General features: G+C 43.7%; 1 protein-coding gene across 2 annotated transcripts in view; it reads right to left on the bottom strand.

Moving 5' to 3' along the window:
* Nucleotides 1-13,212: 13,212 nt before the first annotated feature.
* arhgap20b (Rho GTPase activating protein 20b) overlaps nt 13,213-19,293 on the bottom strand; it is a 121,775-nt gene continuing 115,694 nt past the window's right edge. For both annotated transcript variants that reach the window (XM_041196233.1, XM_041196232.1), the window contains exon 15: nt 13,213-15,080. In XM_041196233.1, the coding sequence (XP_041052167.1) occupies nt 13,303-15,080 (1,778 nt within the window). In that variant the 3' untranslated portion in view covers nt 13,213-13,302. The remainder of the gene's footprint in view (nt 15,081-19,293) is intronic.

Here is a 19,293-nt window from a genome sequence, read left to right as displayed (position 1 = left end):
AATTCTATCATATTATGGTCACTTCCTTCTAAGGGTTCCTTCACCTTAAGCTCCCTTATCAAATCTGCCTCATTACACATCACTAAATCTAGAATTGCCTGTTCCCTAGTGGGCTCCACCACAAGCTGCTCCAAAAAGCCATCTCGTAGACATTCCACAAATTCCTTTTCTTGGATCCACTACTAACCTGATTTTCCCAGTCTACCTGCACATTGAAATCCCCCATGATCACTGTAACCTTGGCTTTCTTACACATCTTATCTATCTCCTGGTGTATCTTGTGCCCCACATCCTGACTACTGTTCGGAGGCCTGTACATAACTCTCATTATGGTTTTTTTACCTTTGCGGTTCCTCAACTCTACCCACACAGATTCTACTTCATCTGAACCTACATCATTTCTTGCTATCGATTTAATTTCATTTCTTACTAACAAAGCAACACCACCCCCTCTGCCAACCTGCCTATCTTTTCGATAGGATGTATATTCTGGATATTTAGCTCCCAGTCCTGATCCCCTTGCAGCCATATCTCGGTAATGCCCACCACATCATACCTGCCAATTTCAATCTGCACCACAAGCTCATTTACCTTATTTCGTATACTGCGTGCATTCAGATATAACACCTTCAGACTTGTATTTCCTGTCCCCTTTCTCATTGTCATCTCTTTACCTGATGTGCTTGAAGTTAGATTCCTAGTCCTTTCCAAACACTCTGTCCTATTTTGTGTTCTGGAGATTTTAATAGCCTCTCCTGGGCTCTCCTTTTCAGTTTTTTCATAATTTTCCATGAAGTTGAATCCACCCCCCATACACTAACCTGCTGCTTTATTTCCCATTAGTCATGCTTCTTGGAGTTTTACCCCCCCACCCCACCTCAACTTTCTAGTTTAAAATCCTGTTGACCACCCTATTTATCCTTTTCACTAGAACATTGGTCCCAGATCAGTTCAGGTGGAGACCATCCCAACGGTACAGATCCCGCCTGTTCCACTACTGATGCCAGTGCCCCATGAACCCCTCTTTCCCGCACCACTCCTTTAGCTGTTTACTTCCCTTATTCTCGCGTCCCCATGCCAATTTGCACGAGGCTCGGGTAGTAATCCGGAGATTAAAACCCTTGAGGACCTGTTCTTTAATTTAGTTCCTAGTTAGCTCCTGGCCTGCCCGCCAATCTTAAGGTTGAACGGGCAGGTCCATTAATTGGTCCAGTCACGTAAACTGGCGGCACACCCCCAATCGGGGGTGCCGATCGGGAACCCGCCTGCCTGCGCCCGCTCCTGCAAATCCCCCCCGACTGGGGAAAACATTGCCCCTGGAATGAGGGACTTCAGTTATGTGAAGAGATTATCTTGGAGTCGTTATCTTGGAGCACAAAAGGTTAGGAGACATTTAATAAAGATGATCAAACTTTTGGGGGGTAGGGATAAGCTTTCCACTGGCAAGTAGATTGGTAAACAGAGGATACAGATTTAAAGTAATTGGCAAAAGAAGTAAATTTTAATTTAAGATCTTTTTTTTTACAGAACAAGTTATTATGATCTGGAATCCATTGCCTGAAAAAGTGGCAGAGCAGAGTTCAACAGTAACTTTCAAGGGGAATTGGATAGAAACTTGAAAGGGAAAAGTTGAAGGGCTATGGGGAGAGAGAGGAAGAGGGGATAGATTGGATAGATCTTTCAAAGTGTCACCACAGGCACGATGGGGTCAATATTTTCCATTCATTCACAGGGTATGGGTGTTGCTGGCTAGGGCAGCATTTATTGCCCATCTCTAATTGCCCTTGGGAAGCTGATAGTGAACCTTCTTCTTAAACTGCTGCAGTCCATGTGGTGTAGGCACACTCACAGTGCTGTTAGGAAGGGAGTTCCAGGATTTTGACCCAGCTACAGTGAAGGAACAACAATTGTCCTCCTTTTGTGCTGTATCATTCCATGATTCTGTATAACCAAACTGTCATAGAAGAGATATTATTGTTACTGCTGTATAAAAATAAGGTTTAGGCTAGAAACATATGCAAACCTTCACAACGTCCCATTTATATCAGGATTTCGAAGAATTGAGTTTCAGCTCATGTAAAGTGCACATTAACTGTGATAGCAGAATAACTGCCATTCATATCATTACTTTTTGTGGAATCTTGCTGTGCAAAAAAGGCTGTTGCATTTGGCTAGGGTGCAAGTCACTGTACTTCCAAAAGTTATTCATTGTGCGAATCATTCTGAGATGTTTAAATATAAAAGGTGCTATATAAATGCAAGCATTATTTATTAAAATTTAAGCTTTGACTCTAGATTTAAAACCGTAACTGAAACAATTTGAAATTCACATATATAGAAATGCACCTGAGTCAGCATCTGACAGTGAAAAAGAAAGATTGTTTCATCAGAATGAGTGAGTCGGCAGGAACAATCTATCTTTTCCTTTTTCAGATGCTGGTAAATCTGCAGTGCATTTCCAGTACATTCTGTTATTATTACTAGTTGTACTTGCTGATAGCTCAAGGACAGGACCTGTGCAATCAGGCAGTAGTTCTTTACCAGCTCCACTGCATAAACCTTTCAGAAGATGTACCATCTATGGAAGAAGTTAGAACACAAAGTATGGCGTTTTAAATATCATGAATGCTTGCTGCTACAGATGTTTAAAATACCAACATCAGTGCCATCTTTCAACACTTTGATGGGAAACAGAGTGATAATTTGTGGCCAAAGAATTGCCATTGTATCAAATAAGGCACATAAAGAAGATCTGTATATGTGAATATGAATGAAAGCATGTACATTGGGAGGGGGTGGTTGGGGGGGGTGGGGGGGTGCAATTTTAACCTTACTTGCCTGTTGGGAAAGGAATTTATTCAAGTCGAACTCCCACTTTGCACCCTGTCCAATTTAAGGCTCCAAAAATCTGTTCCATTCCTGATAGGAGGTTAAAATGTCCTCCTGTGGTTCCTTATAATAGCCACCGTTCCTGTCACTTGAGCAAAAACCTAATGTCTGCCAGTGGGACTTAACCAGACCAAATTTTTAATAACCCAAATCAACACAAGATTATAAAAAAGGTGACCACAATGCAATTCTTTTTAAGTTGCTTCATCAGTATTTTATTGCTTCCCAAATATTAAGCCTTTTGCCACATGGCATTCTCCTGCTCAGTTAATGTTTTCACTGTAACCTGAACCCTGTCTTAGAGACCTAGGCCAGAATATTGCCTTCAGCGTGAGGGGGCAGGCCCGACACGCCAACATGTAAAATGATGCAAGATGACGTCGGGCGTGTGTCCCCGTGTCACAGCGCGTCATTTCGATCTTTCGTTCGGCGGGCATGCACCAGAGGCGGCTGAACACCCGCTGAACTGTCAACGGCCTATTAAGGCCATTAAAGAAGTAATCAAGCTGATTAATAACGCTGCCCATCCAACCTTAAGGTTGGCTGGCAGGCGAAGAGCCCAAGCGATCTTCGTGTTTTTCAGGAAACCTCATCCACGGGCGGGATGAGGTTTCCTGAAAGTTTTATAAAATAATTTAATAAATTTTGCTACATTCACAACATGTCCCAGCTCATGTGACACTATCATATGAGGGGACATGTTTAAATAATTTTTTACTTTATTTATAACAGGATTTTTTAATCAACTTAATCTCCCTGAGGCAGCTCTGTGCCTCATTTAAAGACCACACAAGATCACGTTCCAGTAGGAAAATTACACTGAGGCAACTGAGACAATGGGCAGAACTTCAAAATGCCAAGGGCAGGTGAGGAGTGGAGTGACTAGGGTTTGGTTCAGGTGCAGGGAGGAGGTTAAAGCCCTGAAAAGTGGCATCAGACTCGGCACCCAAAATGATCCCACCCACTTTCAGGTTTAACTCAGGTAGGTTTGCAGGCAAACGGGAACCTCCTATGGATCTGTTGGATAAATAAATACAAATTTTAAATCCCCAGTTAACTCAGGATTGAACCCAGCATTCTGGCTTTAACGGTCAGCTCACAGCTTTCCCAAGTGTGTGGAACTCGCCAGGTCAACCAGGCAAGAACATAGTGGGGAGTGTGTGTTCAGTGAAGCTGACAGGCTGGGGGGGCTTCAAACAGTGAAACTGTTTAGCTGCAGCCCTGTCTAAGCTAGAGGCTGCTGCTCACAGCATATTTTCTGAGGGTGTTCTCTCAGTGCTTTACAAATGACTTCAAATTTCATATCACCTGGCTTGGACTTCACTCATCGTGAACTGATCTTCCCTGCTGTCAGTCTTAACTGCAGCATGGGAGCTGCTCATAGAGCTCTACCCTGGACATCTGAGGAGGAACAAGAGGAAGAGCAACAGCAACATCAACAGTACCACCAGCTGCCTTCTTCTTATCCATATATTGCTCCACAGGACAGGACAGGGGGAATAGATACAGCAATCCAGCTCAAAGGAGGTGAGACCCCAACACAAGTTCTATAGGCAAAGAATCATCTAACTTGACATGTGTGAGCACCAGTGCCTCTGGAGGTTCAGGTCCTCCCAGCAGGTTGTAACTGATATTACCAGCCTCATGGAACAGGACCTCCTTTCCAGTGAACCAGGTGGGCATGCATTGCCGGTGACTATCAAGGTGTTAATCACTGTGGGCCACCCCCACTCCACCCCAACCCCAACCCATCCCAGATCTCTGCCTCTCCCTGGATTTCTCTTCTCCTGAAAGGAGAGAAAGCAGAGCATTATGAGTGTGAGGAATTGATTGTGTGAAGAGGAGAGAAGGACAATATTCGTGGAGGGTGAATGTGAGGCATGGCTGTGTGATGCCATTAGGATGATGCTTAGTGTGAATGTTGGCTGCTTGGAAGGGGATTTGAGGAGGTGCCTGGAGACAGAGGAATGAATGGACCTGCAAGGTGTGAAGGTCTAAGGAGTGCTGGGAAGGGAAAGCCAGAGTGTGGGCTTGGCACCTAAAAGTTTTATGCCACTCATCTTACCTGCCCTCCTGAGGTTCTAGATCCTCTAGGGGCACTATCTCCAGGTTTGAGGGACCACACTCCTGCTGCTGACTTCCTTGGCCACTTCCATTTTTGCCTGCTTCCTCCTGTCCTTGGCAAATACAATATCACTTCAGTCCCTCAGATTCCTCAGCAGGACCTCCAGATAAGAACGAGAGACTTGAGGAGAAGTCTTCCCAGGCCTCCTCTCCATCCCTGTGTTTGCTTCAACCTCAGGAAGCAATGTCCAGTTCAAGTATTCTGACCCCTGTGAGGCCCCTGTATGTATAATTCCTTCCTTTGGCAGATTTGGCATGTCAACCCCCCCACCCTCTGTAATTGGTTGGGAAATTGGAAATGGGATGCTCAGATTGTGGCTGAGTTAAAGAGACACAGCAAAGCCTGCTTTGAATAAAACAGGTTCCTGACCCACTACCAGCCTCTCTGTGGCATGTGGGTTTGTCAAGATAAAAGTCTGCCCAACGACACATGACACTGAAGCTAAATGTGGTGCCCAACTGCTGCTTATCACCACAGACTAGGAGAGCTTAGATGGGGAAATTTGGACTCAATTTTAAGATAATAATCAATATGAGGATATGTGGTGATTTTGACCCTGCTCACCCAAAAGAAACTGGGTGGACAAGTATCAAAAATCGGTTGGTTGATGCAGATGCAGACTTCCTGCTGCAAGGGCACCAGCCTGAACGCAGCCGGGTCCTTCTTCAAATATGCAATGCTGGGCTCCATGGCAAATCAACCCTTAGCTACAATTTTATTTGGTGGACTTACAGGGATGTTTTAGTGGCTTTCTCGCCAAGTAAAGATAGTGGGAAGAGGATGTGGCCTAAACAAATAAGTTACTGGCTCTTGCAATATAAGTAAACGTGGTTTACTTTTGTGATGGAACATGATTGCAAAAACTTTCCTAATACTTATTTCCCGCTCTGGGACAGTATACATTGAAGCTTGTTGTAAAGTGAGTCATCCCTAAGATGCCTGGATGCAGCAAACATTGACAAATCAGGCAAGTTGAAATGCATGCCTATAAATGAACCTACCTAATTTTATTCCCATAATGAAAGGGAAACCACCAAGTTCCCCTACAAGTAACTGTTCCAACCTGCCCTATTTCCTGATAATCACTGTACCCAGGTTATCCAGGAAACTATCCCCTAATATTTCCTGGAACCTCAGAACTGCATGACTCCTTACCTCCCTCAGTGTTTCTGTCTTTAATTTACAAGCTTTTAAAACCCAAATGTGGGTTATCTAATCACTAGTTCCTGGTACTTTGCCCTTCTCTCTTGTTGTTAAAGCTTGTTTTAATTTAGATGGTGCGGTGCATGGTGACCCTTGGCTTTTTATTCTAGTTTTCTTAATGATAAAAAATGCATACGTTTCCTGTGTGCCACTGGGCAGATGTGGGACATATGCCTGCTGCAGAGCAGGGAGATGTTTGCATATTGAATCAGCATGTTACCCAGCAAGATTTTTGGACTACAGCTTCATGACTGCAAGTTAATATAAAAAATTAAATCTGAATTATTTCATCAAGATAATACTGTAGTGCAAATATCTAGAACTGCACATTATTATATTATAATTTTTCTCCAGTTTTCCCTCGTATTGCTGTGAAGTTGCTAATTCTTGGTGGCATTAATTTTCATGGGCACTTGCAGCCCTCTGTTAACTCACATGTGTAGCCATTCTTCATCTGTGGGTTTAACAATGAGTTCTTGTTAACTATTAAACTATTCAGGGCATCACGTCTAAGCCTAATCCTGGCTTCAACCAATTTCCAGACATGCATACTCTCCAAATCTGGCTGATTCTTCCCCTCCCTGACCCACTCTGTCTGAGATCAGCTAATTCAGTACAATACTGAGGGTCTGGGTTTGGGACCTTTAGATCCCTATGGCTCACAACATGCTGTTTTAACTCATTTTTAATAAAGCTTCATACAATTAAAAATCTTCAGTGTCCATTAGTTGTAATAAATATGGTGCTCTACAGAATCCTTCATAATGAGTGATATTCAATGTAGTTAATGCTCAGATTAAAATAAATGCAATAGCTTAACATTTGGTTCAATACTGTACACTATACAATCAATGTTGTTCATGCAGGAACCAGCATTCTTTTCAATTGAAAATTATAAACATCTTCTTTAACATTGAGAAATGTGTACCATTGTTAAAAAAAAAATCCAAATGCATGATAAATGGAATGTACCAAAGCAACAGGTTTGAAAGCTCTTCTACCTCAGTCTCACTGGAACTTAACTGCAGAAATCAAATCAGAAATCATTTCCTGACTCAGGGTCAGGAAAAGCAACAGACAACTAAGTAAATAAATGCCTGGCCGAATGACAGGCATTAAGAAAATATGAGGGATTTTAACAATTTTTATTTTATGTTTTTCCCTTGCTCTATTATGTTTACTAGGATACTGTTACAGAAGTGACAACAGGTCTCCAGGCTACCTAAGTAGCCATTCATTTTGCATGAAGCCAGACAATAAGCATTGCCAGCTATTATATCAAGGATTGCTTTGCAACAAAGCCCAATTTTGCTCTCACCTGATATCCATGTACACACACTTTGTAACAGGAGTCATTAGACACAAAACGGAAGTAGGAACTTTGGCTTCTCACTATCTAAAGCCATTTACAAGATCCCAAGTATAACCCCAGTTCGGGCTCCCCCTGGGTTGGCCTGGCAGTGCTCAGCTTTTAAACACAGAGCCATTGGGAAATATATCATTTTTTGGTCAGCCAGGTGTTAGCCACATGTGAAAAACTATCGCCAATTTTAAGAGTCTTCAAGCCAAGAATATCTATAGTCTGGATTTAAAGCTGGGGACGGGATCCCTGCCCCCCTCAGGCAAAAGTTAGAGGGCGAGACCGGCTCCACTTTGCTAGCTCAGCCTCCAGCCATTTTATGGCTGGCAGGCTTTTAAGTGGTTTGAGCCGAGCCAGGAGAGGAAATCTTGCGTCTAAGAGCTGTCAGTCAATCAAAGGGATGGCAGGTCCTTGGCAATACCACCAGGAGCAGTGGCCACTGCTGAGACTGCATTTAGTTCCCAATGGCAATCAACAGTGGAGCCAGATGTGAAGGTGAGTGGTGATGGTGGGGGTTGGGGTGGGGGGGGGGTTAGTGGTGGTGAGGGGGTGATTTCGCCAGGGCCAGGCTTACAGGCCTCAGCGAAGGGGGCAAGGGGACTGGGGGAACAAGGTGGAGAGAGCAGGTGGGGCTGTGTGATACTTGGGGGTCAGATGACCTGGGAAGGCCGCTGTGGGGATTTGAACGGGCACAGGTCCCATAAAGAAGATGCCCCACCCTTTCCCACCACTAGCATAAGCAATGAAAGCTGCCAGACTTCACACTTGTTGTCAGCCTCTGCCTACCATGGGTAAAATCTCTGTGGCAGTGGCCAGAGGCCATTAAGTGACCATTAGTTGGTCACTCAAGAGCCTCAATTGGTCCAAGGATAGGCGGGCCTCCAAACACTTCCCCCCACTGGGGGTTAAATTGTCGGGGGGGTGGAAATTGGGGATGGGCAGGTAGGCACTGGGAGCGCCACCCATGGCATTGAGCCCAATTTCATCCACCCCATTTCTGGGGTGGCGGTGAGGGGGGCATAAAATTCCACCCTATGTCTGTGTAAAATTATATATGACCAATCTTTTGTGCAAATTCTGTCTAGGGACACCACTTAGCAAAATCCACAACACTTACGTATAGGTTAGCAGTATGGACCTCCTCTGGGCCTCCAAGTGATTGCAGGGCTAACCTTAGAGTTTAATCAACTGAAACCCTGCAGCTTTCCAGCACAATGTGCTAGTCATCTTCCAAGTACTTGTTCAGTTAGGTCGACTCTGTGCATTAAAGCATAGTGAGTCAGGATGGTTGGTTAATCATAAACTTCAGACCTGCTTGGTTTAGGTACCAGAACATAAAATCTTTGGCGTCATCTTGGAACCAGTTCGGTATCAAAGAGATACCACTTACAAACTGGAGGTGACACAAAAGACCCTGTAAGGCAACTTGTAGGATGTCTGACATTGGGAAGAATGCTGTAAGAAACATTGTGGTGATATAACTCTAGAAGTTAATATTTTCAATGCTACTGTACAAAAGTTTAACAGAAGCAGAAAATGGGTGTCAATGAGAACCAGGCTAAATATAGAAAGTTCAGAGCAGAAATGAAATAGGAAATCTAAGAGCTGAAGAAAAAGTATGAGAAGAAACTGGCAGCTAACCTGAAAGGCAATCCATATGTTTACTCTAACGCATATAAACAGTGAAAGGGTAGTAAGAGAAGGGGTACCAATTAGGGAGCAAAAACGGGATCTACACAAGGCAAATTACATGATTGTGTTATAAATTAGTATTTTGATAATTAGCCATAGTTCACAAGGGCCTATAGCCATCTTTCTCTGGTAGAGAGAGAAAAGTTGGGGGCACCACTCTGTACCAAGCTTCGGGCAAGGCAAGCCTCCATGAAGTCCACAGCTTGTACAGGACCTGAACCTGTGCCATTAATGTCATTCTGTACCAGACTCTAGCCCCAACTGAGCTAACCAACTTGCTTTGCATCTGTGTGGACCCAGGAAGATGCTGCAAAAGTCATGGTGGAAGAGAAAATCGCTGACACTGCATTAGTTAAAATTGATCAAGAGGGGATATTAGATAGGCTGTTTGTACTTAAAGTTGATACATCACCAGGATTGGATGGGATGCATTTGAAGAAGCTGAGGGAGATAAGGGTGGAAATTACACTGATAGGCCTGAATTTTCATTAAGGTGGGGTAGGTCTCCAGCTTAGCCAAAATGATGCCGGAGACCCGCCCCAAATCTAGCACCTACCATTTTCACCAGGGAGGGAATGGGGACAGGCTGTAGTTTGCACGTCTATGGTTTATGGAGGCAGCTGCACATGTAAAAGTGCAGCTGCCTTCAAACAGATCCAATTTTCTAAAGCTGCCAAAATTCTTTGGAGAGATAGGGTACCTCTTTGGTTAGCTCCAGTGACACCTTTAGGGGAGGTAAGGTGCTCTTTGAGAGAGGTCAAATGCCCTTTTGTAGTGTTAAAATTAGACAAGAATGTGCGTAAAAAGTGGATAAACTCATTGGAATTGTCAGGCAGATTGGAACAGTCAAGCTGTCAAAGGAACTGTCAAGCTTTCAAGGTATTTAAATTGCCTGATGTTTAAATTAAAAACAAACATGCTGAAGTTTAACAAAAACAGTGCTTGATATTTCAATCTGCCTGTTGACCTAAACACAAGGACTATCATTATAGGATTTGTGCTGCATGACAAGCTATCATTATCACAGTGGGGTGCCTGTAGGTTCACAGTTTGATTAACAGCTCCAAGTGGTTATAAAGTCTTTGATGTGGGGCTATGAATATAAATATTAAAGAATGAAATGTTTGTTTTATAAGAGATTATATAGTTGAAGGAATGTAAATATAGTGAATGCTTTTTATGAGTGAGAGTTTTTCAAAATAAAAATAAAGTCTGCAATAGACACTTAGAACTTTATTTCATTTCAATTCAGCATGGGTCCTGAGGCCTGCCCATGGTGGATACTGAGGGAGTTGGCATGGAGGGTGTAAGGGCAAAGGGTGGTGGGTGGGGGTCATGGGTTGGCAGGAGTTGGCATTAAGTTGGCATAGGGCCTATAAGGATGGGTAGAGGGGATTAGGTTCACATAGGGGTTATAAAAGCCCATGGGGAGGTGGGTAGAGGGGCATATAAAGAGCCATTTGGAGTTAGTAAAGGGCTATTGCAGGCAGGCAGAGGGCCATAGGCTGGCACAGAAGGTAGGGGGACATGAGGGGGTGGGTGGGGCCATGAGATGGCATGGGCTGGCATGATGGGGCTTCGGCAATGTGTGGGGGGGGGGTGTTGAGGAGATATGAAGGGTGAGGACTGGAAGGCTGCTTTTTGTTTAATTGTTTTTTGCAGCTGGGACTAAGTCTCAGATCATCAAGACAGGCCTTTCGTACAGTCCTCCTCTGCACTTGGCAGCTCCTGTGGCTGCCTCTGAATTCTTCCCAGGAGCAGCAGGCCTGCCTCCAGTTAACAGCCGTGCAACACACCACCCACCCTAAATAAAAATTAGACCATCCAGGGCACTTTCTCCCGAGTTGGGTTTGCGGAGATGGGAATTTTCCCAACCCTCGGGAGCAAAAACTCAGGCCTTGCAATCGTCCTTAGGTACAGGGATGGTGCTATAGAACTGAAGAATTGCAAATGTTACAACCTTGTCCAAAAAAGGATGCAGTGAAAAACCCAGCAACTACATGTCAGTCAGTCTAACCTCGGTGGTGGAAAAGCTTTTAGAAACAATAATCCAGGACAAAATTAATAGTCACTCGGTCAAGTGTGGATTAATTAACTTACTTGACTAAGTTTTTAGATGAGGCGACAGAGAGAATTTATGAGGGTAATGTGCTTCATGTGGTGTATATTAACTTCCTAAAGACATTTTCTAAAGAGTTACATAATAGGCTTGCTGGCAAATTTGAAGCCCATGGAATAAAAGGGACATTGAACATTGGTAGCTTGCGTACAAAATTGGTTGAGTGACAGTAAACAGAGACTAGTGGTGATTAGTTGTTTTTTGAGCTGCAGGAATGTTTATAGTGTGGTTACCCCAGGAATCAGTGCAAGGGTCACTGCTTTCCTTGGTCTCTTTTAATGCCTTAGACTTGTGTGTGCAGAGAACAACTTCCAAACTTGCAAATGACGTAAAACTTGGAAGTATGTGAATTGTGAGGAGGATAGTGATAGATTTCAAAAGGACATAGAGACCTGAGGGTATATGTGTACAAATTGTTGAAGGTGGCAGTGAAGGTTGGGGATGTGCTTGAAAAGGCACACAGGTCCTGGGTATTATAAATAGAGCCATAGAGTACAAAAGCAAATATTATAGTGAACCTTTGGGCAGCATTTTCCTGTCGGCAAGCATAAAATGACGTGCGGTGACATCGGGGGGGTGTCCCGACATCACTGCGTGTCAGTTAGATTTTTAGTTCAGCGGGCATGCAGCCAACTTGGCTGCGTGCCCGCCGAACTGTCAAAGGCTTATTAAGGACATTGAAAACCTAATTAAAACAATTAAATGAGTTGCCTGTCCAACCTTAAGGTTGGCAGTCAGGCGAAGAGCCCAGGCAGCCTTTGCATTTTACATGAAACCTCATCCACGGGCGGGATGAGGTTTCATGAAGTGTTTTAAAATTCAGTAAAAATTATTTTCAAAATTCATTGACATGTCCCGGCTCATGTGACACTGACACATGAGGGGACATGTTTTAAAAGTTTTTTTCCTTTGTTTAAATTTTAAAACCTTAAACTGATCTCCCTGATCTCCGTGCCACAGGAAGATCTCTGCGCTCTTTCACGCACTCAGGGAATCCCTCCCTCCCGCCCACACAGGGACCGCTCAGCACTTCCAGGCGTGTGTCACGATGGGCGGGCCTTAATGTAAAATAGTAGCGCGTCCATGATCGGGGGCGCTGATCGGGATCACACCAGCCCCCACACAACCCCCCTGACGGGGGAAAATGCTGCCCTTTATAAAACATTAGTTCATCCTCAGCTGTAGTATTGTGTCCAATCCTGGGCACTGCACTTTAGGAAGGATGTGAAAGCTTTAAAGAAGGTTCAGTATAGATTTACAAGAATGGTTCGAGGGATGAGGGACTTCAGTTATATGGATAGGGTGGATAAGGTGGGGTTATTATCCTTGGAGCAGAGAAGTTTGAGAGGAGATTTGAAAGAGCTTTTTAAAATCATGAAGCGTCTGGACAGAGTAGGTAGGGAGAAATTGATCCCATTGGTGGAAGAGTTGAGAACCAAAGAACACAGATTTATGGTGATTGGCAAAAGAACAAAGAATGCCATGAGGAAAAACAATGTAGCAACTGTATATGATCTGGAATGCACTACTTGAAAGTGTGTCTGAGACATATTCAATCTTTGTTTTGAAAGGGAACTGGATAAGCACCTGAAGGGAAATATTTATATGGCAACCAGGAAAGGCTGAGAGAAGGGGGCAAGCTAAATTGCTTTTGCAGAGAGTTGGCACCAATTGGTTGGATTGAATGGCCACCATCTATGTTGTAACCAATCTATGATTCTATATATTTAGGAGTTTGTCTGCCAATTTCTAAAGCAGTAACTTCTGGGCTATGGTAATAGTGTTGGTGCTGAACATACATATATAGCACCATATAGCCTTTTATGTGAGGACTAGTTTTATCAATAGCAAATTATGGAGGGCTGATCTGGATTAAAAACGTGAAATAAAAATAACTGTTAGAAGGTTATATATTCAGACATAAGATTCATCTGTGAAAATAATATTTTCAAAGTCTTCCAATCGTGAATCAGTGCACTGCCTGCTTTGCCATTCTTGTCTTCTCCTAATTAGCTCACTCTCCACTGTCTTAGTGTCTCTGAGGCAGTGTTTGGCTTCGTTGTGAAGAAAGTAGTCCTTAACAGTAGTTTTAACAGAGGGAGGTAATATAAAACGAATAGTGTGTCTTTTATTACTAGTGTTATTGCTACATTGCTGAGGAGATACAGGCTGAATTGAGCCATCTAATAACTGCTTGTCATTCTGTGAAGGAGAGTCTCTGGAAGAAGTTCTTGTTAAAATGTCTCTGGGTATAATTTTTTGCTGGGATGCCTTGCATCCATCAGAGATCTGTCTTCGCGCAACAGATTGGAGAACTAATGGAGAGTCCTGTCCATAAAACACCGTTTGTGGGATGTGGACCTTTAAAGTCTGCCCTGATTGTCTTGTACTTCCTTTGCTGGGTGTTGATACACTGTAGTGACTATTGTTATCTTGTGCAGCATTGTCAACTTCAGAGTCCTGCCTCTCTTGATCCATATGTTGTATAGTTAACACCTTTCCTGGTGCCATGTAGAATGTTATTTTAGTGCGTTTAACATTCTTATTATAAGAAGGCATTACAGTGGGCTCCTCAGGTAATGTGACAAATTGTGTAGTATTGGGAACAGTCAATCTATTCCTTCTTTCCTGATTACTTTCTCTGTTTAACTCCTCTGCATCACTTTGAACTGAGTTGCTCCCAAATTCATCATGTCCAATATAGGCGACACTTGTAAAATATTCAATGTCCTTTTTAGAACCTTCAACTTCCACAGACCTTTGACTTTTTGAACGAGACACGTGCTCCATTGATATTTGGGCTGAATCCTCTTGGTCACTCTCACAGTCCAAGTCTCCTTCTTTTTCTGCTTCCTCATTGTACCAATCCAAATTATCAAGACAATAAGCCATTGAAGATGGTGATGTCCCAGATAATTTGCCAGGAAGCTTATTGGAGGTACAAGGTGAGGATATCTGGCTTTTTCCAGAATTCCCAAAGTGCAAACTGTCATTGCGACCAAACACTGATGAGTCAGAATAAGAGAAGGCACTATCTATTGAACTTAGTGAGGACTCTGAGGGTGAAGTGGTGGGAGAAGACAGGCTTGACAGACTTGACCTTGTTGACAGATTCATTCTATGTGGATTAGGCTGTTTCAGCCTGGTATTAATCTGAGGGGACCTCCAAAAAGTATATCTCGGTTTATTAGAGCCAGCGACTTTTCCATCATCCAATAGCTTCTGACTTTCAATCTGAAGCCTTTTCAGCTGCTGTAAATAATCAATGTGTCCATGAGTCATGGCTGCATCACAGCTTGACTGGCGGGCCACTGGCTCGTGAGACAAGGCAAGGTGATGTGACAAGCAGACACTGGGCTCAGATGAGCAACGGTCTCGTGCTGAGTCAATGCTTTGAATAGCTGCAAGTGAAGAGACGGAGGAGCAGGAGTATAAAGACTCATTTTCCAACTGCTCACAGAGATCTCCACTGTCACTCTTCTCTAGGATTTTCTTGCATGAAACTTCTTCATTGAATAAGCTCTGCTGGCTCCAAATATCCTTGGATTCTTCGGTTGTGTGTGGTCTAGAATCATTCGAGCTGATGAAGACAGAGTTACTTTGCTGATCCTTTTGAATTTTTTGCCTTTTTTGATCAGAAAATGCCGAATCCATACCGTCAGGTGAGTACTGTGGCTGTAACAAGTCCACATCTGCAAAAGTAGCATTGAAAGAGAGATCAGAATGTTACTAATTTTCCACATGATTTTCTTATGCTCTCATCTGAAGGTGCTTACTGAAGTCAATTGGCAATTTCTCAAATTGGATCCAAAATTGATTTAGTGGCAGGAGGCAGAGGGTGATGGTCAAAGGTTGTTTTTACGATTGGAAACTGTGACGAGTGATGTACCAGAGGAATCAGTGCTGGACACTTGCTATTTGTATCGTAAATTAATGATTTAGGCGTGAATATAGGTGGTATGATCAGTAATTTTGTAGATGACTCAAAAATTGACGGTGTCATATAGAGTGAGGAGGAAAGCCTTAAATTTCAGGATGATATAGATGGGCTGGTAAAATGGGCAGAGCAGTGGCAAATGGAATTTAATCCTGAGAAGTGTGAGGTGATGCATTTTGGGAGGACTAACATGGCAAGGGAATACACAATGAATGGTAGGACCCTAGGAAGTACAGAGGATCAGAGGGACCTTGGTGTACATGTCCATCAGTCCCTTAAGGTAGCGGGACAGGTAGATAAGATGTTTAAGAAGGTATATGGGATACTTGCCTTTATTAGCCGAGGCATAGAATATAAGAGCAAGGGGGTTATGCTGGAACTATATAAAACGCCGGTTAGGCCACAACTAGAGTATTGTGGGCAGTTCTGGAATCCACATCATAGGAAGGATGTGATTGAGAAAATGCAGAGGAGCTTTCCAGGATGTTGCCTGGGTTCGAGAGTTTTAATTACGAGGAGAGATTGGATAGACTGGGGTTATTTTCCCTGGTGCAGAGGAGATTGAGGGGGGACATGATTGAGGTGTATAAAATTATGAGGGGCATAGATAGGGTAGACAGGGGGGAACTTTTCCCCTTGGTGGAGGGATCAATAACCAGGGGCCATAGATTTAAGGTAAGGGGCAGGAGGTTTAGAAGGGATGTGAGAAAGGATTTTTTCACCCAGAGGGTGGTTGGAATCTGGAACTCATTGCCTGGTAGAGGCAGAAACCCTCACAACATTTAAGAAGAGTTTAGATGAGCACTTGAAACACCATAGCTTTCAGAGCTACCGGCCAAGTGCTGGAACATGGGATTAGAATAGATAGGTGCTTGCTGGCCTGCACAGACACTATGGGCTGAAGGATCTGTTTCTGTGCTGTGTAACTCTATGACTCTAAGTCATATGGTCAGTCATGTATGTGATGTGTAACGAATTATAGTAGGCTATTCAGCAGCTGAGGTCATCATAGCCAAATCAAAATTTGTCCCCCATTTGACATCTTTCCAATTTGAAGCAAGACATATTCCAACATGTTTCCAGAAAATCTTTTACTGATTCATTTCCACTTATTAAGAAAAAGCAAAACTGATCTCATCTTTCAAGAAAATGACAAGTTCAATCTATGTTAATGAATTCAGGTTTTCAGCTGGGCAAGGTTCAAAAATGAATGAATTTAGATAAATCCGAAAATAAACTCAAATTTGAAAACAATGGCATCACAGTGTTGATTTGGGGAAATGACAGGAATATCCTGATCACCAGTTAGATCCACAGACTAAATATAGGTATTTATAGCAGAAATCCTGGCTGATTTTATTTTTTTCATAGTACAACAGCAACATAGCTTCTTTATAGTCACCCAAACTGAGATCAGCAAACTCAGATCATGGATTGGACGTTTAATCCTTATGGTTTAGTTTGACAGACAAAGCCTTTACCAATTGGCCATTGATGTAACTAGGATGAACTAATTAAAGGGATACACCAGTCCAGGTTAGGTTTTGAAACACCAAGGGCAAAAAGATCATTTGCACCTAGTGGTCCCTCGTGCAGAGCAATTATTCAGTTGGGAGTGATTAACGCAGGTATTCACGGGGGCTGTGCAGCTGGGAGTGATTAGGTTTTTTTATTAATTCATGGGATGTGGGCTTCGCTGGCTGGGCCAGCATTTATTGCCCATCCCCAGTTGCCCTTGAGAAGGTGGTGGTGAGCTGCCTTCTTGAACCACTGCCGTCCATGTGCTGTAGGTACACCCACAGCGCTGTTAGGGAGGGACTTCCAGCGATATATTTCCAAGTCAGGACGTTGAGTGGCTCAGAGGGGAACTTTCAGGTGGTTGTGTTCCCATCTATCTCGTGCCCTTGTCCTTCTAGATGGTAATGGTTGTGGTTTAGAAGGTGCTGTCGAAGGAGCCTTGGTGAGTTTCTGCAGTGCATCTGGTAGATGGTACACACTGCTACTGTACGCCGGTGGAGGAGGAAGTGAATGTTTGTGGATGTGGTGCCAATCAAGTGGACTGGTTGTCCTGGATGGTGTCAAGCTTCTTGAGTGTTGTGGTAGCTGCACTCATCCTGGCAAGTGGGGAGTATTCCATCACACTCCTGACTTGTGCCTTGTAGATGGTGGACAGGCTTTGGGGAGTCAGGGGGTGGGTTACTCATGCACTATTCCTAGCCTCTGACCTGCTCTTGTAGCCATTGTATTTATATGGCTAGTCCAGTTCAGTTTCTGGTCAATGGTAACCCCCAGGATGTTGATAGTAGGGGATTCAGTGATGGTAATCACATTGAACATCAAGGGGTGATAGTTGGATTCTCTCTTGTTGGAGATGGCCATTGCCTGACACTTGTGTGGTGCAAACATTACTTGTCACTTGTCAGCCCAAGCCTGGATATTGTCCAGGTCTTGCTGCATTTGGACATGGGCTGCTTCAGTATCTGAGGAATTGCGAATGATGCTGAACACTGTATAATCATCAGTGAAAATCCCCACTTCTAACCTTATGATGGAAGGAAGGTTGTTGATGAAGCAGCTGAAGATGGTTGAGCCTAGGACGCTACCCTGAGGAACTCCTGCAGTGATGTCCTGAAGCTGAGATGAATGACCTCCAACAAGCACAACCATGTTCCTTTGTGCTAGGTATGACTCCAACCAGTGGAGAGTTTTCCCCTGATTCCCATTAACTTCGGTTTTGCTTGGGCTCCTTGATGCCACATTCTGTCGAATGCTGCCTTGATGTCAAGGGCAGTCACTCTCACCTCACCTCAGGAGTTCAGCTCTTTTGTCCATGTTTGAACCAAGGCTGCAATGAGGTCAGGAGCTGAGTGGCCCTGGCGGAACACAAACTGGGCATCAGTGAGCAGGTTATTGCTAAACAAGTGCCGCTTGATAGTACAGTTGATGACCGCTTCCATTACTTTCCTGATGATGGAGAGTAGACTGATGGAGCGCTAATTAGCTGGGTTGGATTTGTCCTGCTTTTTGTGTACAGGACATACCTGGGCAATTTTCCACGTAGCCGGGTAGATGCCAGTGTTGTAGCTGGACTGGGACAACTTCGCAAGGGGCATGGCAAGTCCTGGAGCACAAGTCTTCAGTACTATTGCCGGAATATTGACAGGGCCCATAGCCTTTGCAGTATCCAGTGCCTTCAGCCATTTGTTGATGTCACGTGGAGTGAATCGAATTCGCTGAAGACTGGCATCTGTCTGATGCCAGTACAGGTGTTCACGGGACCTGTGCAGCTGGGAGCGATTAGTACAGGTGCTTACAGGATCGGTGCTGCCCAAGTTTCAAAACTATGTGTCAAAGACAGCTGGAACGGCTGATTGACATCATAATCTGATCAATCCTGGTGCTGTGGTGCACACATGGATGGGACGCCAAGTGTGCTATTTGCAAACCTTAGGACTTCCACAAATCCAGTATCAACAACATGACAAATGCCAATTTCACAGCCAAAAAATTTACAATATAATCGAGTTTAAAAAATGTTCAATTTGGCAACATAACCAACTGAATGGAAAGAAATGGATTTGCATTTATAGTGCCTCACATGACCTTAAGACATCCTGGAACTCCCTTCTTAACAGCGCTGTGGGTGTACCTACCTCACATGGACTGCAGCGGTTCAAGAAGATAGCTCTTCACCACCTTCTCAAGGGCAGCTAGGGATGGGAATAAATGCTGGCCCAGCCAGCGGAGCCCACATCCCGTGAATGAATAAAAAAAGCTATCAAAGGAAGCATGATAAAGTTCATATGGTTACTCAGCAAAGGTTTACCCTTTCGCAAATGACTGCCTGGTTAAAAGAAATTCAGTTATAAAATGGTGATGGTAAATCTCTGTTGAGACCTATTTTGAGGTCATTTACATGTATTTTGAGGTCAGTTGCAGGACTGCAGAGGAAACAAAAAGAATGCCTG

The sequence above is a fragment of the Carcharodon carcharias genome, chromosome 9 (assembly GCF_017639515.1).
Source record: "Carcharodon carcharias isolate sCarCar2 chromosome 9, sCarCar2.pri, whole genome shotgun sequence".
Taxonomy (NCBI): Eukaryota; Metazoa; Chordata; class Chondrichthyes; order Lamniformes; family Lamnidae; genus Carcharodon; species Carcharodon carcharias.
Note: the sequence above shows the minus strand (reverse complement) of the source record. Positions and strands in the feature narration are given on the sequence as shown.